The sequence below is a fragment of the Mercenaria mercenaria genome, chromosome 3 (assembly GCF_021730395.1).
Source record: "Mercenaria mercenaria strain notata chromosome 3, MADL_Memer_1, whole genome shotgun sequence".
Lineage (NCBI taxonomy): Eukaryota > Metazoa > Mollusca > Bivalvia > Venerida > Veneridae > Mercenaria > Mercenaria mercenaria.
In genome coordinates, this window is record NC_069363.1 from 94,118,316 (window position 1) to 94,140,149 (window position 21,834).

The 21,834-nt window shown below is 35.0% G+C and overlaps 1 protein-coding gene across 1 annotated transcript; it reads right to left on the minus strand.

Moving 5' to 3' along the window:
• Positions 1-4,006: 4,006 nt before the first annotated feature.
• LOC123523996 (3-hydroxyacyl-thioester dehydratase X-like) lies at positions 4,007-13,865 on the minus strand. The gene is made up of 6 exons (XM_045301848.2): positions 13,548-13,865; positions 12,984-13,132; positions 12,699-12,795; positions 12,251-12,390; positions 10,921-11,103; positions 4,007-5,921 (listed from the first exon to the last, which is right to left on the minus strand). Exons 1-6 carry the CDS (start codon positions 13,808-13,810, stop codon positions 5,731-5,733), a joined length of 1,023 nt encoding a protein of 340 aa, XP_045157783.2. The 5' UTR covers positions 13,811-13,865; the 3' UTR covers positions 4,007-5,730.
• Between the last annotated feature and the right edge of the window lie 7,969 nt (positions 13,866-21,834).

Genomic DNA, 21,834 nt, shown 5'->3' on the forward strand with positions numbered 1-21,834 from the left:
TTTACCCATTTCATAGTTTTTCACCAGTAAAAAATATATTTGATATTTTTCACTGTGAAAATACCAGATATATTTAACTATAATATTTTGATAATTAACACTGAAAAAAAAACATGTAATTAAAACATACTCATGATACTGATCAATATCTAGAATTCATAAATCTATGAGAAAAGAAAATGATGCCAAAAAAAAAAAAAAACAACAAAAAAAACCCCCAACATCGTTGTCATATCATATTTAAGAAGAAATCACATTTTTTGTCTGATGAATAACCATGTTTATGATAAAAGACAATACCTTCACCTCCGTGTCCTTGTACTGTAATAAGAACACTTTAGATGTGAAATTCTGCATTAAAAATGGAACAAGGACATAAAATGAACTGCAAATTTCAAACTGTGACAAAATTTACAACGTTTTATTTCAATACCTTTTTAAAGTTATTGGCAAATTATCAGGTGTTACAAAAGACGTTTGTTAAAGAGTACAAGAAAGCAGGAACATGATTTGAGCCGTGCCATGAGAAAACCAACATAGTGGCTTTGCGACCAGCATTGATCCAGACCAGCCTGCGGATGCGCAGGCTGGTCTGGATCCATGCTGGTCGCAAAGCCACTATGCTGGTTTTCTCATAGCACGGCTCATTTATATTTGAAACTCGGTATCTCGAATTCCAAAGGATCGAGATTTCTACTTCGAGATAACCGAAATTGAACTTAAAATGACATTTTGTGTGCGTGTTTTCGGGACCGGTCTTGAAAATATCCTCGCGAATTTGGAGATAAGCGAGTTTGAAATATCGAGTTTCAATTGTATTTTTATCACTTATAACTTTGCGATTATTAGCGATGCATGTTCTATTTCGCCCCCGTGAAATTATCTTCCTTCAGACAAAAAAAAAAAAGACAACTCCTGATCTGAGCTAATTATCGGCGTTAAGGTAGTTCTGCACGTTTGGATCAAAATTTTTTCTACAATGTAGAATTTGATTAAACTCCAATTTTTCAAAACTTCAAAATATACCTAGAAAATTCAGCAAATAAAAAAGATAGGGTCGTGTGCTTGATTTTTTGCTAGGCTGGTTTGAAAAAATTGGACCTCACGCAATATTTCATAATGGGAGTCTATGGGAAAATCATAACTTTCATAACATTTTCGCGAATAGAATTTTTTCTACAATGTATATTTTGATGAAACTTCTCACAATTGTAAATAAACACATGGCCTATAATTTGGTGAAATAAAATGTATAGGTCCGTGTGCTTACTTTTGAGATATTTTACCATGATTAAAGGGAACCGGGCATTTCACGTTAATTTTAAGAAATTATTTTGATTTTTTAACGTGTCATATTTTTAATATCATATTTGACTTTAGAAATATAGCAACAGTGCCATTATAACAAATTTACTCACATTTTCGATTAATTCATAAATTGATTCTCATTTCCGTACGCCGAATCAGGCTTTATTCTACGTTTTCCGGATAAATGACGTTATGCCATCACTTCCGGTTTTTCAAACGTGCAGAACTACCTTAATAGCGAGCTCGAAGAGCAGGCCCGAAGGGCCTGCTCGAGAATCGAGCTTTACGGTAACGCAAGTATACTTCCACACTTGGTGATGGATTTGAAAAGTTTCGTCGGAAGTTTTAAAAAAGCGCACCCTAGCGGACTGGTGCTCACAGGAAGTACTTTTTTCCGGAGTGAATACAGAACTTCATTCAATTGCTAAAAATTATTCATCACTCAACAATAATGAAAGAATGATTTCAAGTTGTTTGTAAAAATATTTGCATTTAAAAGATCAAGCATCGACCAGAAAATGGAAAAAAATGTCATAAATAAGCAGGAAGAAACGGGAACGCGGTAATGACGTCACCGTGACACCGGCTCCCATAAATTTTGCAACGTATGGTATTCACTGTTATAGGCATGGTGACACTAAATGTAGACTTTTCAAGTGAATAGGTTCTCCTGAATTCTTGTGACTAGTGAATAGTTTCTTTGTGACAAATAAATGATACTATTTTAGCTAAATCCGATTATTTTGAGCTCGCTTTGAGGCAGTGTTGTTTTTTTAATCCAAAATATACCTTTAAAATGATACGGAATCGATGCTGTCATTAGACAGTTCTTTTCCAACTTTCTGGGATGAGTTAAGTCGGATCGATTCTCAATCGAGGCAGTGCTTTATTTCATATTAGAATGTATCAATCAGCTTCACTAACGGTTCAAGTATACTAGCGGAATTCCGTGTGTTTCTTAATATCATACGTTTAAATTTAGGTAATATAACCAATGAGAAATTATTCAAATTAATTTCTAAAAAACTTGATTTTGAATTAACAAAAAAAAGGCTGATATTAACGGCCCGTACATTTAAAATAATATAATCTGTTGGAACGTCATCTGGAAGCACAGAACACAACCAAGCAAAATAAAAGCAGTCTCGGTTTGAGTCTGTTCATGAGAGGTAACGAAATGTACAACACCCCTCACGTTCCCTAGCACCGATTAAAATAGAATTGAGCCGCGCAGTTGGTCAGGATCCATGCTTTGCGCTAACGGTTTCTCAATGCCTAGCTCAAGCGACAGCAATGGTCCAGACCAGCAACGGCTGCGGAAAGCGCAGGTGGTTCTGGATCCATGCTGGTCGCAAAGCCACTATGTTGGTATTCTCATGCCGCGGCTCAATTCTTTTACAGTAAAACTGAATGGACTCCATGATCCTAAAGGATCAGAAAATATAACAATACTGTGTCTAAATCACGTCAACAACTATTAGAAGAATTTAAGAAAATATATGATACAATGTTATAGACCAAAAGACATAGATAAAACACTTACAACTGCATAAATAAAATACGCAAAACCTCATAACGCATGTCCAAAATAAAAACACTGTCTTTTCCATCTTTTTTTAACGTTATAATAAAACTGTATCAAATTCATCAATAAATCTATTATCGTACGTTTACGTTTACATAATGGATTAACAATATTTGTCACTTTCATTTCTGTTTACTTTTATGCGGGTATGGTGAAACTAAGCAGGTAATAAGTGGCTTTATTGATAGTACTTATATACTTCATGTAGTAATGCATCTAATTAATTCATAAAATTATGAATTATGGAAATCAGCAAGTGTTAATTTTGGACTAAACATGAAATACATTAGGTTAACGGAATATCGGCGCCGTTCGTATTTAATGAATAACGTTAATGCAACTCTACTGCAAGAAAACAATTTCCGATTTTTCATTTTACGTTGATCTTATTATAATAAAATAATTTCAATTTTATCGATTTTTTTTAATTTTACTAAAAATTGATAAAATATTGATTTCAGGAATGATTCCATCACAGTTGCGTGTTTTATACATTTATATATTGTCTGTGATTTGTATATACGTATCATGTATCTTATTCGTCTCTTCATGGTATGGAGAATTAAAAGAAATAATACGTATTTTAACCTTTAACAAAATATACATGGACATACTGATGCAAGTAAAATCTGTAAAAAGATCCTTTGGAAGCACAGAACACAACTAAGCAACACAATAGCAGACTTGGTTTGAGAGACAATGGCATGTGCAACACCTCTCAATCCTTGCATCGGCTTAAGTGGATCTCTATTACAGAAAAACAAACTGAATTATTTAAAATGGCTATTAGATTGTGTATGTTTCTGATATCAAAAATAAGAAACAAAGCACGTAAACAAGGTATGTGTTTATCCATTCTCATTTAAATGGAGGTAATCTATACCGGTTTTTCAGTATTTTAGTCCGTTCCCAATACTCAAGAGCTCGTTATACAAAGGGAGAAAATCAAATATTGTGAAATCGTTCATCCGATACGCGAGTAGCTGGAATTGGAACTGATATCATGTGATGATGAAGTTTTCTTACCTCTACTTCGTAACCAGTAAGTCAATGTAAAAAGTACCCCAAAAAAACAAACAAAAAAAAAAACAAACAAAAAAACAAAGCCAAACGGTTAGTCAAAGATTAGTAAACATTATTAAAGTTCTTTTTTACAGAAATAATCGATATTAAATTTTGTTAAAGGTGAATTCACCTATTCAAAATTGCAGCATTATGAGCTTAAAAAATTTTCAAACAGTAATACATGATATTAAAACAATGAACCAAGTAGATGATAAGCATATACCATATGACAAAATACGATTATTCGATTTATTCAAATAAATGCAATCAAAAATGAATGCACTGCTTACAAAATAAATTATATTTTTCATGTACATGCAAGTTGAACAGAGTGCCTGTTTCGAGTGCAGGAGGCCAGGGGTTTGCTCCATGGTCGCGTCATACCAAAGAAAACGGATGCTTTTAACAAATTAGTCAGCGATTAGTACAGACAACAGAAAATAATTATCATATTATGTTTGTGAATAAAGTGAATCAGGAATTGAATTCCATACATTAAATACGGTCTGAACAAAGAAAAGAAATGATAAATTTAATTCTGTTTTCAAACTATAATTCGCTAATTTGATTTCGGCTTAAATTGAATCCACACGACGAATACTGATAAAGTTGTTTCATGTTTAAAGGCAAGTTGTTTTAAACAAAATTCACAAATCTATACGAGACTGAAATGTGTAACCATGCATTCCATTCATGAGTTATCCCTCAAATTAGCGGCTTTGAAGAAATGAATATCACATTATGAAATAGCTGATCACATCTTCTACAGTGACTAGAGCCACTTTTGCCTGGTCGATTTTCTGCGTAAAATGAGTAAACGGATTTAATGGGAATTTACATTCAAGTGGTTATTTATGATTTATATTTAAGGATTGCCGCAAAAGATTATTTTTGTGTATAATTAATGAATATATGATTGGGATTTGCGGACTCCACAGAGACGGCCGGGACTAAAATACTTACGTAAGGTACGGAGGGTGGTCAAAACTGGAACAGTCATCGATCACCTTGGATTTGCGTAAAGAGGTTGAGAAAATGGTCACATGCTTTAAAATTATGTATATGTTTTAGGTCAGATCTCATGTACAATTTGGGTCATTTTCGCCTTAAAATTAAGTTCCTGAAACCAATAATGTACTCGTTGTTATCATTAAAACAACCAAGTTTACAGACTGAAAATGTGATGCGATGAAATGCTGTTCTGTATTACCCACATGAGACCAGACGTAAATAATGGCGGTGAGAAAAGTTTGTTTCCGCAAGTCTGAGCTGTATCTATTTCGATGGATCACCGTTTCCGTTTTGTCCGACTTTCGATACTTCAGGTACGTTTTTCCAACAAGCTAGAAAACACAGGAGATAACTCCTGAGGCTATTAAGATTTTATATAAAGTTATGTCCCTTCTCTTTTAAACCGTTGATATGGTCTTTGCCGAGATGGTAAAAGTGAAAAAGTAGAAAAAAACATCATAAATAACCAAATGAATATAAATGTCTTTCAAATACATCTTCCGTTTTTTTACTCCGAAAAGCGTATATACATATATAATGGGAATGTATTGTGTGTATTCAACAAACAGACAAAATGTATTACTCATTTGCTGTCAGCAACTGTCTGATTGAGTCCATTTAACACCGCAAAAACACGAAATCTTTATTTACAAACATGTCAAATTCCTGAATTAAGAGAGAAGTCACTATGTTGATAACATCCTGCATACTTTCCTTCTGACAAGTCAATCCTTTAATGAAGAGAGTATTTTCTGCTAAAGCTAGTACAACTTTCTCAGAGAAGCGGTTAGATGCGGAATGCTGGTATCTCTTTCCTCCACCAATATCTTACATACTGAATTATCTGCAAGCATGGGGTCGTCATATTTCATTACTGCTTTGCCTGGCATAAAAAGTGGTCTCTTAAATGCACACGAAAGCTCGTATTGCCCATCCAGTGTCATCTCATAGCCTGTAATGAAAACAACAGTCATTAAAACACCATGCAGTCTAAATATACACAGCAGTATTTTGTAATAAAGTTTCAGTTTCCCAACATTTCAAAATAAACTAGACATGTGTCTATAGTGTTCTGGTGCCCCCCCCCCCCCCCCCCCCCCACACGACACACACCCCAACTCTTGTGACTGTACATGGTTTCATTACTCTAGGTGAACTATCTTTCACAAACTCTGGCCTAGCTACTCTAGGTGAACTATCTTTCACAAACTCTGGCCTAGCTACTCTAGGTGAACTATCTTTCACAAACTCTGGCCTAGCTACTCTAGGTGAACTATCTTTCACAAACTCTGGCCTAGCTGCTCTAGGTGAACTATCTTTCACAAACTCTGGCCTAGCTGCTCTAGGTGAACTATCTTTCACAAACTCTGGCCTAGCTGCTCTAGGTGAACTATCTTTCACAAACTCTGGCCTAGCTACTCTAGGTGAACTATCTTTCACAAACTCTGGCCTAGCTACTCTAGGTGAACTATCTTTCACAAACTCTGGCCTAGCTACTCTAGGTGAACTATCTTTCACAAACTCTGGCCTAGCTACTCTAGGTGAACTATCTTTCACAAACTCTGGCCTAGCAACTCTAGATGAACTATCTTTCACAAACTCTGGCCTAGCTACTCTAGGTGAACTATCTTTCACAAACTCTGGCCTAGCTGAGTGAAATCCCAAAGAGAAAACCAGGTTCACAACTTCACATGCTATAATTGAGCCGTGCCATGAGAAAACCAACATAGTGGGTGTACGACCAGCATGGATCCAGACCAGCCTGCGCATCCGCGCAGTCTGGCCAGGCTCCATGCTCTTCGCTTTTAAAGCCAATTGGAATTGGAGAAACTGTTAGCGAACAGCATGGAGCCTGACCAGACTGCGCGGATGCGCAGGCTGGTCTGGATCCATGCTGGTCGCAAAGCCACTATGTTGGTTTTCTCATGGCACGGCTCATATATTAATCCTAGTATTTTATGGCACTAGGCCAAGAACGGTGGGACACAAACTTTTGTTTTTTGACTAAGCCAAAGGCCATAACTGGATTTGCAATGTGAAATAAAAAAAAAGAAGATAGGTGCAACAATTCACATGCTGGATAATATCCCTACATGGTTTCATGACCCCAGGTGACACATTTTTAAGACATATGAAACACAAACTTTTGAGCAATTATGTGTATTTTTCACTATGCTAAGGACCATAACTGTGATCTGGTTGTGTAAGATCCTAAACAGAACACCAGGTGCGCAACTTCAAAATGTTATGTAACAATCCCCTGATGTTTTTTTACTCTAAGTAAAATATCTTTTCAAATACATGCGACACGAGCTTGTATGCCCTTTATGCATATATATTTGACAAGGGGCATAATTCTGGCCTGACTAATAGAGTTCAGGAACAAAATACCAGGTGCACAACTTCACATGCTGAATAATATTCATATCATGTTTCATGATTCTAGGTCAAATACGTTTTCAGATATGTGCAACACAAACTTTTATGCCCTATTATGCATACTTTGACTAAGTAAAGGGCCATAACTCTGGTCTGGCTTAGTGATATCTCTAACAAAACAACAGGCCCAAAACCTCACAGTCATGCTGAATAATATTCCTGTAATGTCTCATAATCCTGGGTCAAATACATTTTGAGATATATGTCACGGACGGAAAAACTGCGGGCGTGTGGGGGCACAAATATGTTGAACAGATAAGTTATAAAGGGTAGAGAAATACAGCTTTAAACTAATCACGGAAGAAATCGTTGTTTCTGTTCAGATTTCTAGATCTAGCACGTTTAACTTAATTTGAGCCATGCCATGGGAAAACCAACATAGTGGCTTTGCGACCAGCATGTATCCAGACCAGCCTGCGCATCCACGCAGTCTGGTCAGGATCCATGCTGTTCGTTAACAGTTTCTCTAATTGCAATAGGCTTTGAAAGCGAACCCACTATGTTGGTTTTCTCATGGCGCGGCTGATTTCATGTCAATCTGTGTATTATTTTTTTTTGAAAATTAGCCCGTTCGCATAGCTCAATAGGAAGAATGAAGATCTACCGCAGATCTACGATTGTGGGGTCCAAGCAATTCTTATGTTCATCGAGACGATTTGATGGAGAACAGTGTGTCTTAAATCATTCATCCCCATCTCTGATTCATGTGGAAAATATGGCAGGTACTTGCGGAGAACAGGCTAGAAGTAATACATAATCCAGGAACACAGATTTGGTTCATAGCCTTCTGTGATATAACTTTGGTACAGTTGAAAAACGGCGATTCTAATTCGACCCGATTTGTTGCTGAAAATTGTGTGTCATTATGCAACAATTCATTTTTCTGACGTAACAATTATTACATCATTGCGTCAAATGGCATAGCGGTGCGCTGCGGAAAACAAGATGTCGTCAACAATATACATACTAATCCTTGATAACATGTTAGGACCGGAATAATATATCTCTTACAGTGATTTGCTCTTGAACAAAAGCATTGTCGTTTAGATGCGTATTCTTATATATCCCGAAGGCTGCGCTCATGTGATATAATTCCTTCTCATTTAAACTCCAAACAATGCTTTTATGTAATGACAAAACACAGTTTGGGATATATTACTTCTCAAACAAATCATTTAATAAATCATGATGATTTTAGACGCAGTGCCCCGTACACAGATCTAACGTAATTAGTCTTTTGATTTAACTACAGAACTTACAGGACCAGAAACAAACTCATTAGAGTGAATAATATTCCGCTCTAAGATAACTGTATATATTCATTTTAAAATTGGTCTCTATGTCTATACGGCATTTAAAGATATTCGTCCTACACCTCCGATTCATGTGGGGAAGTTGGCAGTTACTTGCGGAGAACGGGTTTGTACTGGTACAGAATCCAGGAACACTGGTTAGGCTAACTGCCCGCCGTTACGTAACTGAAATACTGTTGAAAAACGGCGTTAAATCCATAACAAACAAACAAACAAATAACATTAGGAAACAAGATACATTCTTTAAAATTTCTCAATATCTATGTTTTATAAGGTGACTGTATTCGAAACAGACTAGTGTTTAGTAAATTCTATTGCGCGTCGCGTGACAGCCTTGTTTTTAGAATAAAATATTTCCTGCAATCAGCTTCCTGTATTGAAGCTCTGTCTGAATTATCGAGATGTGTCAAGATTTTGTAATTGAACCGATATATTATCATTTGTTATCAATACTAAACTGACAGAAAATCTATTTGAGCACCTGTTAGAAAAGAGAGGTTTTGTATATAAATAGAACTTTTATGTTAGAACAGGTAAAGGCTTTTAACAGACCGGTGAATAAATAACATGCGCTCTGGAGGTAATTGACAGTCCATTATGTTTATGAGTGTTTCACTTTTTTACATATCGGACGCCGGTTTCAGACAGTACAGTTTCCCGCACTTGGATTAATACCAGAATGCTTAGAGTAGTGTTTCAATTCTATGAACATATCATGATATGCTGATTGGAGTGGTTGTTTAATCAGAATAAGTATTGCATTTTGAAAAGTGAGTGAGTTGGGTTTTCCGGCGAATCGACACAAAATGGTCATATATCGCCGATCATTTTGAACAGATAAATTTGAAATTCGAAGCATGAATATAAACCTAGGATGGTGAAAATTACCTAGCACGAAAGTAATCATTTCGCAATCAGCGCCTAATATAAGTTTATATTCAAATTCGCAGCAAGAAATCGATCATATAAGGCCGATATATATATTCCTATAGTGAAAGCGGTTATGTCGCAGCCAGCTCCCAAGCTTGAAAGTCATAGTCAGTGTTCATACCGCAATCAGTGCCTATTTCTGATATAAATATTCCTAGCATGAAAGCGTCCATATCCCAATCCGCGCCTGACCTTGATATTTATGCGTTAATTTCGCAGTAAGCGCCTATGCTTGATATTTTTGTTCCTAGAATGAAAACTTTCATATTGAAATCAGCGCCTGAGCTTGATATTCATATTCATAAGATGATATAGAGCGCCTGCGCTTTATATTTGTATTCTTATCATGAAAGCGTTTATGTCGCAACCAGCGCCTGCGCTTTATATCTATATTCTTAGCATGACAACCAGCTTCAGCAGTTTATTTTTGTATTTAAGAAATAATTTATAGCAAAAGAGTGTTTTAACACTATTTATGCACGATGGGCGGTTATACGTCAGGTGTAATAATTTCATGAGGGCGCAGCCCGAGTGAATTTGCACGACGTATTACTGCCCGAGTATATATAAATAGTGTTAAAACACGGTTTTTGCTATAATTATTTCGATTCTAATATGCCCTTAAACTAAAACAGTAGATAAAATATTCATTATATTGTAGCGCTCTTTCTTGGTCGCAACAAAAACACTGACGTCATCGCACGTTAACGTGACGTCATTGTAGTGTAAGAGTGTTTAAAGCATATTAGAATGTGAAATTCTTTACTTGAAAACGTTTATGTCACAAGCAGCGCCTATGCTTGATATTCGTTTTCGTTAGATGATAGCGTTCATATCGCAGTCAATGCTTAAACTTGATATTAATACACCTGGGGTGAAACTGTTCATATCGCAATCAAGCTTAAAACCATTTACATCATAATCATATCCGCTGGGGCAACTTCATATTTATATAAGTAACATGAAAACGTTTATATCGCAAGCATGGATGCAACATTGATGCCATAAACAGGACAGTGTTAAACATTTCTTAAAATATGCTGACATTACAAATAAATTTGCTGTTGATCAGCATTTTTTGACTCAGCGATCTACAGAGTGCCAGACCTACACTGATTCTCGAAAGTAAAATAACATATTAAGATTGGCTTCAGCTACATAGAAGAAACTTCAATGTCTGGATATTGTTTTTTTCTGCTTTTCTTATTGCTAGGCAACATCACAGAGAAATTGTTTTCTATTTTTCACTAAAATGATAATAAAACTTACGACGTTGAAGTTCAGCAATGGTTCTAGACAATGTCCACATCCCGTGTGCTATAGGTTTTTTGTATCCTAGCAGCCATGCACTCCATGTATATAGATGGTGTGGATTCCAATCCCCTGTCAGTTTGGCGTAGTCTACACCACAATTTCCCGGAACATCAAGATCATCTTCGAATTCGTAGGTACCTATCGAATACGTAAAGTATAATTTATCACTAATACTAACTTTATATTCTAAACTTGATTTCACTTAAACCACATAAAGGGTTAAATTTATTTTTAAAGTGTAATATGATAAACTGTTAACCTATGATTTACGTGTTTTAATACATGGTGAGTTCCCCCAACAAGTAGGGTACGTGTTATACGATTGAATTCAAGCACGTCTTGTCGTTCAGTAAGGTAAGTGTTTTCATGATTACTGTGAAACAATCGTCCTTCCTTGGGGACTACTTTTCATAATTTTCTATGTTGTCTCAAATTATGAAATAGAATCCAAACGAACAAAAATAATTCCCTCACCCGAGTTTCTAGCTCAGAACTGCAAGAATTAGGCAGACAGTCATACATTAAGCATTTCTGACAAACGCCATCACAAACAGGCCTACAGGTTCAGGAAAATAGTGGAAATTTCCTTTTTATGAATAAAGATGGCTTGAAAAATTATATAGTAGTAACTTTAGAAACATTTCTGTGAAAAAATTAAAACTAGACGTTTTGGTTAGGAGAAAATGACGTTTAGAGAAATGTTTAGCTCTGACTACCATGGGAATTATTTTAACAGGTAGACATTATCTTTATTGCTACCGTATTATACGTAAAGCGAAAAATAACAACGCTACATCTTGGTCATAATTCTGACGAATCAGAATATTTTGACAGTCTTGGCAGAGTGTCACCCTAGAAACAGTTCTGCTGAAATATTTTGAAATTAAACAAGAATGTTCTAACATGGAAATTTTGTTTACTAATTCCGTTTCCTCGGCAAGCAGAGTTCTACACGGAATGGATTTCATAGAAAAAAAGGACCGCTCAGGGGACTGGCTGATACTAAGATTAGTTTTGAAGATGTCATTGGGAGCAACAACTGTTGACGACGGACGAACAAAGCACGGCGGGTCAGTGGGTGACGAGCACTTTGTGTTCAGGCGAGCTAAATAACCTGTTTCGAAAGGACAAAAATGTTCGCAAATCAAACTAGTGGTCTTACAAACTTCAGTTTTGTCTACTTCAGCATTTGTCTACTTCAGGACACCGCTATATCTAATGTTAAAGTATGAAGTACTTATTGGACGCGTATGTACGTTTAAGAAAAGTAATGTTAGTGTTTAACCATTATTTCCTCCTGGTGGTCTTGACTTTGGCGTACTCCGTTGACCTCTGGATAATAGTGTCATCATGCCTTCCCATACACAGGTGTTGGAGGCCATCGCTCGGAGATTTATGTCAACCTCAACACCCCTATCATACTGCCTGTAATAAACAGACATTGTCACGAGTGTTTTTCGATACTAGTATTTTTTTCACATTTCTGTTATTCAATGTACTGAATTAAGCCCATCTATATCCTATGAGATAATTTCAACATCATTCTTCTTAGAAAATCAGTAGAATAGACTGGCTTTTGTCACTATGAAATGGAATTAGACGAAAAAGGAAAAATGTATATCTTCATTATCAGTCTAGATGCTAGTCTATGTATTGAGATTTACATACAATTAAACACAGTTATCTCAAAAGAATTGCACGAAGAAAGAATAAATAAACAAATGACTCCCTACCTATATTGCTTTACCGAGACTTCGAGCGTAAGCTGTGCTTTGATATATTCTTGAAGCGGTATAAACTGTTTTATATTCTGTCGGATATGTATCAGACCTAAATAGAAAAAATATGTTACATGTTGGGACCTTTAATTAAGCTATTTGATGTTGAGATGTGTATCGTGTTTAGGCTAATAAAATTTGCATATTCAGATTAGAAAAACAATAGATGCTGTAAAGATATCTCTGAAACGTATCACGCAATTTGAACATTATAAGCTATCTAAGGCAGAAGAAATATACCAATGGGTGACAGAGAGAACTTCGTAGACGAAATGAGGGCAATCAGCGGTTTCATGAATAAGGATTCAGCGTAGCACAGTGGTATATCGCCATCATTTGCATTGTATCCACACAGGAACTTGTATTTGGCTACGTTTTCTTCGTCGACTCTGTATAGAAAAGAGAATAACTACAACATTTACTAAATACACTGAAATTGCAAAATGCACCATTTCTAAAAGTTCATGTAAATCACAATCCGGAAAGTTTACTCGATGAAAGGTTCTTTCCTCAACATATACTAGATACTTAGATACATTTATACTTACAAGAAAAGAAATTTACTCGTTTAATATCATTTATCGGTAACTCATATTATATGTGAACCAATGAATAAGCTTACTTTAAGTATTAAGCCATACGTATCATCTGATAACTAAATATTACATGTTTACATGTACTTAACTTGTGTCTAGCGATAACGTAAAAACGGATAAAATATTCGCACATGATTGACATTCCAACCAATGTAACATCAATAATTAGTTTTATGTAAATAATCAGATGTATGTATATAGAACGTACCTGATTCCTTGAACTGTGATCGTATGATTCCGTGCTGATATTTCTAGTGTACAGTCCGCATTCCCAGTCCCAGCTACGTATACTAAACTTTTGTCCAACTGTAAAACGCCTTGTTTACGATATTTTACAAGTTTGTAAACAACTTTTATCACAAGTTTAAACCAGGATAACTCTGAAACACTTGTATACACTTCTTTTTCCTTTCCACAAATGACATAGACAACTAAACCAATAATTATTGCCAATATTGTAAAGAGGAACATGTTTACAAATCTACTTTCGGTTTCTCGTAAGCATGTTTAATACACGGCTTAACTTTTATTTTTCCGAACCATTAAGTAACGCGGCTGGTGTATTTGATATAATTACGACCTTTAAAAATAGCACGCCTCTCATAATTAGTAACATTTTATTCGTAAGTAACTGAAACTAAAGTGATTCAGTGTAAGTTTGTAGAATGTGAGTAAAAGCCAGTTAGTCGTAGTCTTGGTAAGTACTACTTACCGAAACCGAAAGTAGATTTGTAAACATGTTCCTCTTTACAATATTGACAGTAATTATTGATAAGCAGAAAGTATATTTCTGTACGTTTTGTCATATCCGTAAAATTTAAACATCAATATTTTTTCTGCCTTTTAAAAACTGAAATTGGAGACAACTAATTGGTATTGCATGTGTTCGAATGTGTTTGGAAGGTATTTCATACATCTGACAAGATATTAATACAATACTTTTCTGTACCGTAAAGCTAAAATCGTTTGAAACATTAATTTTATTACAGATCTCAACTAATAATCGTCAAATACAAGCAATACATTTGAGAAGTTTTCTTGAAACAAGATTTTGTTTCGACACTAGAAAACAGATTATGAAATTCTGTGCTTCATTCTTGGGGCCCAAAAAATGTATTCTTTAGAATGTTTATGCAATGAATTTATTCAAGAAAAAAAAAACACAGCTAGTATGTTATATTAAGTATAATATTTTGACAGAAATTTAAAATTTCTCGCCCAGAGTTGGGGTGCATTATTTCAACATGTTCATTTCAGGTTTTTGCATAGAATGTTTATATTACACTGACAAAATGATAAAGTGCGTGAAATAACTGTTACATTTTGATAAAAAGGTAATATGTTGATTTTCGCCACCGTTTTAAAACTGTTGCAACGGTATACTCCTATCTGCACAATATTTTGGGTACTTTTTGGATATCTTGCGAATATCATATATAAATGAGTTTGTGCCACTGGTCACTTTCACAGTATCAACATTTCATGGATTTTTGAGAGGACAGGTTTTCGCCCAAACAAGTGTGAACGAGTATTTTTAAAACACATATACATTTTTTTTTTGTCGTGTAGGCAAACCACAATAAAGCACGAATTATACCTGTATTTTTGTTATCTGTCTTAAAAGCAAAAATACAACAAGGCACGAACATGATGCATATATAACCAAACACAGACAGTTTTTTTGTATAATGATTAATGTACACCTCTCATTTAACATGCGTAGAAGAAATCAAAAGGAATATTTTTTTTACTTTGCTTCGTTAAGCCATATCAAAGATATTGTACGCAGGTTTATTTATTTTGTGCTTACTCATCATCAGAGGTCAATCCAAGGCTAAGAACCGACAAAAGAAAAACAAGTACAAAAAAAAAATGCACTCAAACTTTGGTTTTTATTTTTCGCATACGTCTGCAAAAGGCAGATATGGAAACGACTTGCAAACATTTTTGCTGTATGTGTAACAAGCCATTAAAAAAGATGGTGCATCGCAGACTAACTGCTGTACCATAGTACATTTTTATATTTAAAAAAATACAACAACAACAACAACAACAAAAAAAAACAACAGTTTATTGTCGGTCTATTCTTGGTTCATACAGTAGATGTTTGTTATAATATCAATGCCAGCGTCTTATGAATAACATCAGTTTGATGACGCATAAAAGATACTTTAACTGGTTGTAGGTGCAAATGTGAATATCCGGCTCAAGAGTAACTATTTAGGCGGTAACAAGGCTCTGCCAAGTTACCGCGAAAACAGTTAACCGAGAGCCAGATGTTCCCATCTGCATTTACAACCAGTGTTAGAATCGGGGCCTCCGTGGGCAAGTGGTTAACATCGTTGACTTCCAACCACTTGCCCTCATCGATGAGGGTTCCAGCCTCACTCGGGGCGTTGAATTCTTCATGTGAGAAAGCCATCCAGCTGGCTTACGGAATGTCGGTGGTTCTACCCAGGTGCCCGCTCGTTATGAAATAATGCACGGAGGGGCACCTAGGGTCTTCCTCCACCATCAAAGCTGGAAAATCGCCATATGACCTATAAATGTGTCGGTGCGACGTTAAACCCAACAAAATAAAATAGTTCGTTACAGCACGTCATTTACAGCACGAGAGTCATCTTACGTCTCTGGGTTAAGATGGAGTTTTCCAGCACCGGTGAAATCACCTGAAATACCAGTCCGGTATTTAATTATAAACTTGTATTAATCCTTAGCAATTCACATCCTTTTTAAACGAACATCCTGAGTATCAAGTACTGGCTTTAACTGTGGAGTCAGGGAATCTTCAGTTGCAGAGTATAGTCCTTACACACGTACTGAATACCTGTTGAACGAACCATTTATTCTTGGAGAATTTTAGCGTAATGTTCATCAATGTGTTTTGTAATTGGTTGTGATGAGATTTGTGTAGAAAAAGTAAGTTAGCGTTTATAATGAAATACAGGCATTGTCATGTTTTTATGATTATTGTCAAAGTAGATACAAAATGAACCTTTGCACATTTAAGCACAATGTCCCAGAAGCAACGTTGAGCCAAACGAAAACGCACAAAAACAAACCTAACATGAAGCGTTTGTCATGCGTCTAAAATCATCTTTAATTACTTTTGTGATGATACTGGAATAAACGATGCAATATGAATTCCATACTCCCCCGCTCGCTCACGTGGAACATTTATCTCTTATGATAGCATAAAAGATGCACCTCTACAGAGGTATGCATGTTCAACGGCATATAAGAAGAGATAAATATTTATATAGATTTTATATTGACAGGAAGTGTATCAAAATAGCATATAATATAGTGGGATATTTACCAGTTGTAGTGTTTTCTCATAATACTAGAACAAAGCTATTACAGAGAGACATAAATTTAGGACTACTGGGAATACACGGGTACCCGTTCGTTGAAAGTAGCCGCTGCTTCCCTACTATATATCAACATAATAAACCTAAAGAATAGGAACAATGATTCTGAAAAACGTCCAGTCATACTTCATATAGAATGTACGAGAATTTATAAAGAATCAAACAAATTCAGGTCATGACTGTCCTTGCAGATGTTTCAAAATTAACTAAAAACGAAAAAAAAAAAGAGAAATGAATTTGCATTAATACTTTTAGAACGTTTTATGATCAACAGCTATAGAGATGGGCCAGCCGTGAACTTTGTTTTTACAAGTTCCTAAATGTTTGTCCAAAATAAATGCTGTATACTTTTTGCTTAATGTCTGGAAGTATGTTAAATGGCTCCGATTCAACGGAAATAAATACATTAGATTTATGTGCCATTATTTTAAAAAAAAAAGTGAACGTTTACCATCACATGCCAGTTACGAAAATTATAAGAAAATATGTTGATCTTTTTTTTCTGTTAAACCTGTAAAACGACCAAGGTTCAGTCATCTTTATTTTCAATGAATACTCTTATTTTTGACTGTATGTTTCATTTGAATTTTTTCATGTTGATACATAATAGAATATTCATATTTGTTGAAACGTTCAAATATTTCGCAAAAATAACGTTAGAATCACACATCTTCGGACTCTTAGAAAATATTTTATCACGTTTCCGAAACAACTACTTAATTAATTTCATGTCTAGTTGTATTGTAATATAACTTATGTTAACTTAACACAATTATAAGATTTGATGAAAACTTAATCTTGTTACCGAATGTTGTATAGGCCTACATTCAAATATGTCTGTAAAACAGCAAAAGGTAATATTTCTTGACAGGTGGTCCCTGAGCACAAGTAAATATACGCTGTTTATGGTGTGACTACGTACTCTCGTTATCAATAATTCTGACATGGCTCGATTTGTCTGCCAGGCAAACAAAAAAGGGTCCAACTCTGTTTATTCTGCAATAAACAATGTTTAACGCGCGGGCCAGTAAGAGAGCATAACGACGTCAATTATGACGTCAAATTGCCACATGACGTCTGGTGCATTACTCCTTGGATGAATATCAAAATATTTCAATGAACGCCCTCGTTGTCCGATTACTGCGCATCTGTACTCTGAACCGTGATAAACTTGACGACAAACCACTCGAAGGAATTGATTATTTGATAATCAAATCGTCCTTCTTCGGGCGTTAAGCTATAGCTCACCGCAGTAAAAATCGGAGAATGCCGACTGTCATCGTTGGACGACATTGGAACATTAGGGTTCATTTCGACTTAATACAGTGTACCATTGTTATTCTATGAAAGTCTACAATATGACAGAGCTATATTTGTATTCCACGAATGGCCAGACTTCCCCAACACCCCCACCCTTTTATCTACCCTTAGCCATTTTTTGTATTTATATAGAATTAAAATGTACTTGTTGTTGGATTTTTGAAGCAACTCGTCTGCTATATTTTCCGTGTTACGGGCCTGTTTTGCGATGCGTGGCTTTCTGGCTGCGTTTGGGATGTGGTGTGCTTCTGGGAAATCTGCTTACCTTTTTCTGTAAGAAAGCGAAAGAACAACCATAATGATAAAGTTTTAAGTCAAAAGTAATCGCTGCTCGAGTTTTTGAGGAAAAATACGTAATTAGGCGATTGTCATTGCTGGTTCGCAACCTCAGATTGGTTGATACCCGTATAAATTTCCTTCGTTCAAACATTTTGGAAGGGTATATAAATTAGATTTCGCCAATATTTAGATACTTCGTAGGTAAAGCTTTTATATCACAGCAGTATTCAGCAATAGAAATTGCTATGCACAAAATGGTAAAGAAAAGGTGAACACCATGTATACCATTTATCTACTACAATCCTAGAATTATATATCAAAACAATGACATTTAGGTACTCTATTTTAGAAGTTTATTCAAAAGTAAAGAAAACCATTTTCAAGCTCGTGTAATCTAAAAGATGAAAATCGAATCGTCACTTCCTCTTAACTCTTGAGTCTAGAACGAATGCTCGTGCGCCAGGCGTTCGGATGCATTTTTTTCCGATTTATTGATTTATTGATTTATTTGGGTTTTGCGGCACACCAACACAGTATAGGTTATATGGCGCCAAACATGACTACAAATTTTGGTTCCACATCTCATTTACATCGAAATAAAAACATGAGGTATGGAATCAAAATCTGCATACCTGCTGGAATCACAGAGTTACTGCAAAACCAAGTGTTAAGACCCTATTAGTCGCCTCTTACGATCATGCAAGGGTAAGGCAGTGGTTCCAATTCTTTTCATATACAGATCATCCCAGAACCACATGGGGCCAATTTTTTCCGAAAGTATAAACATAGCTGATTAAAGTCGAAATAATGCCAGAAAGCTACAACAATTTTCCAACCTAGTCTAACATCCTTTTGAAGTTGTTTGTGAATGAAAACGATTAAAGATATAACCTGCTCATCCATCACTAAAATATTTATCTTTTTAATTGAAAAGAAGAAAATCCTCTGCAAACATATTTAGCTTGAACTTAGTGTATACGTTAAAGCTGAAGTCAGAAATAAAGGTCACATAGTAACAATCGTTTTTTGTCAGTGATATAAACATAACGTCTAGAACAGTAGTTTCCTGTTGGCCTTAACTGTAAGATATACAAAAAGAAAAAAAAAACTGTTTACATCTTAAAGTGCCGATTTCTTCAACTGAAAAGTCAAGCTCTTAAGGACATTTCTCAGAATTTTTCGCTAAATTTTATATAAAATAAATGCTACTTCAGGGTGTGTTCTGTCATTTTAAATGTATGCCACCATGCCCGTTGTTATGTTATGGACAGGATAAATGTATCACCGATCAGATATGAGAACGAAGAACTGAAGCAAACAATGAATAAATTTCGTTGCAAACTGGTTATTTTTTTTTAAGTTTCCACTTTAGTACATAGAATATTACCTTACTGACAAAATAATTATAATTAATTACAAATTTCAAAATATACATGAAAAAAATTATGTTGTCTTTAATTTCGTTTTTTGGGGGGATTTTTTTTTTCAGATATACTAGATGTAACTTAAACGACACATTTTTTTTCATTTTTTCAACGAACAACTTTCTTTCTATTTTAATGTATAAGCAGCTTGTGTCATATACATCAGAAACAAAGCATAAAAATGGTGGGTAAACATGCTTTGGTTTGCGATATTTAGATATTTTTCGAACTTTGATTCAGTTTTGCTAAAGGACATAACTCTATTTTGGTTCAGAAAAATCGTCCTTTGCACACGTTTCTTATGAAACACTTAAACATGCTTTAACATAAAGAAAACCAAAAAATATTTTAACTGCAGTTGTATTCATTAGTGGCTACATTACCCAAAGCTAAATTTTCTTTACTTTCTCTCATCTTACTTGTAAACAGGTATAGCCTGTGTCTCTCCTTATGATAGAAACCCCACAATTAGCTTTTTACCGACTAAAACATGTTCACAACCAATTTGTTTCCGTTAACGCGAAGTGTTCGATATCGTCTGAAAATAATTCAGCTTTCTATTTAATGAAACACTAAATCTATCAGTAATGGCCCGGCTGTTGCGCAATAGGCTGCGCAGTAACAATTGCCGGAAATGCGCTTAAATTAATGTTTACACTTGCAAACGCATTTCTCCGTCTCATGTAGGTATTCCAGGTCACTGCTTCACGCACAGTCTATGACAGATCAAGTCATATGTCAGTTTAAAAGTCCGTTTTAGAAATTGTCTTCAAAAAAAGTATTGCAAAAAACATATGGCAGAACGATTGCTCTATAAAATAACATATGACACATTTTGTACCCGTACTACGCTGTCATTAGTACGGCAAAATAAGGTGTCCAGAGAGAAAACCTTCACAAAGTGAAAACTATACAAAGCGGATCACCGTTCAATAGCTATGTTTTTGTGATACTAAATTATGTTTTATATTACATATGCTTTTAAAAGTTTTACAGTACAGCAAAGTTAAATGACTCCTGCTTAATCAATGTTTACCACAACAGGTTTTCTTTGACTTCTAGTCTAAGAAAATCTAAATGTTACAAGGTGTTGATCTGGTCACAAACGATTTTGATAGCCTGAGAGTATTTCAGCCATTTTGGACACAACGGGTTTTAAAATTCTAATGTCGGCTTCGATGAGTTGTTATAAAACTATTAGCTTATCATTGACAAATTACATGCAAAGTTTACCCTAATAACATAATAATTGTATAAAATCAAAAAAATAAACCAAATATTTTCATTGGTAGAAATTTTACGCAAGACAAAAATATTTTGGAGATAGATCTGAAAGCATTAAAGATATCTTTAAAACTATATAAAAATAGCAACAATAACAATAACAAAAAAAAAAAAAAAAACAACAACAATAAAACAAAACAAAACAACATTATACTAACACCCATAGAAACATTTAGAACAATAAAAAGTTAAATATTTTGTGATCACGCAAAATAAAGCTAGAATTCACGAATATCCCTGTATGAAAGAGTAAAGTATATTCAGATGTTCGTGCATGAAAGGAACAGATGCGTGTTGCAGGTGGTCCTAATTAAATAACACATCTTGGAGCAGAAAAGTTCCCTGATCGCGCTTCTGAATACACGGGACTAATAAATAAAACCACAGTAGTACCACATTACAATAAAAATACATGTTCTTGGTCAACAAATAGGCGTTCCGACGTTGATATTTTTTTAAAACAGGATCGTAACACTTAAAACCATTTATTTCAAGACAGAATAACATTTTATTCCATTCTACTGCAATAGAACTTTAAGTCTGACATGCGATGACACTTTCATCCATGTTTATTGTTTTGTTGATCATGCCCGATTTCTGCGTGTACATGTCTCAGTCATGCCTAAACTATAAAACAGTGAATGTAACATCTGCGGCAACTGTATCGCAAATATGACCACAGCAGAAGTTTGACCTGGCTATTTATTTTTGTACTAAACAAGAAATACAGGATTTTTGGTAAAGCATGATAAAGCAAGGAGTTCAGGTAAGTTCTGGGTCAGACTTATTGAAAAACACCAGTAGTAGAAATTAGATA

What these genes read in the sequence shown, in the direction of transcription:
- LOC123523996 (XM_045301848.2), bottom strand. Translation starts at nt 13,810, where the DNA reads ATGTTCCTCTTTACAATATTGGCAATAATTATTGGTTTAGTTGTCTAT. An exon ending in ATCACAGTTCAAGGAATCAG is followed by an intron (nt 13,133 to 13,547) that starts GTACGTTCTATA and finishes TTTTCTATACAG; the next exon opens with AGTCGACGAAGAAAACGTAG. An exon ending in CATTGCTGAACTTCAACGTC is followed by an intron (nt 5,922 to 10,920) that starts GTAAGTTTTATT and finishes TTTTCATTACAG; the next exon opens with GCTATGAGATGACACTGGAT.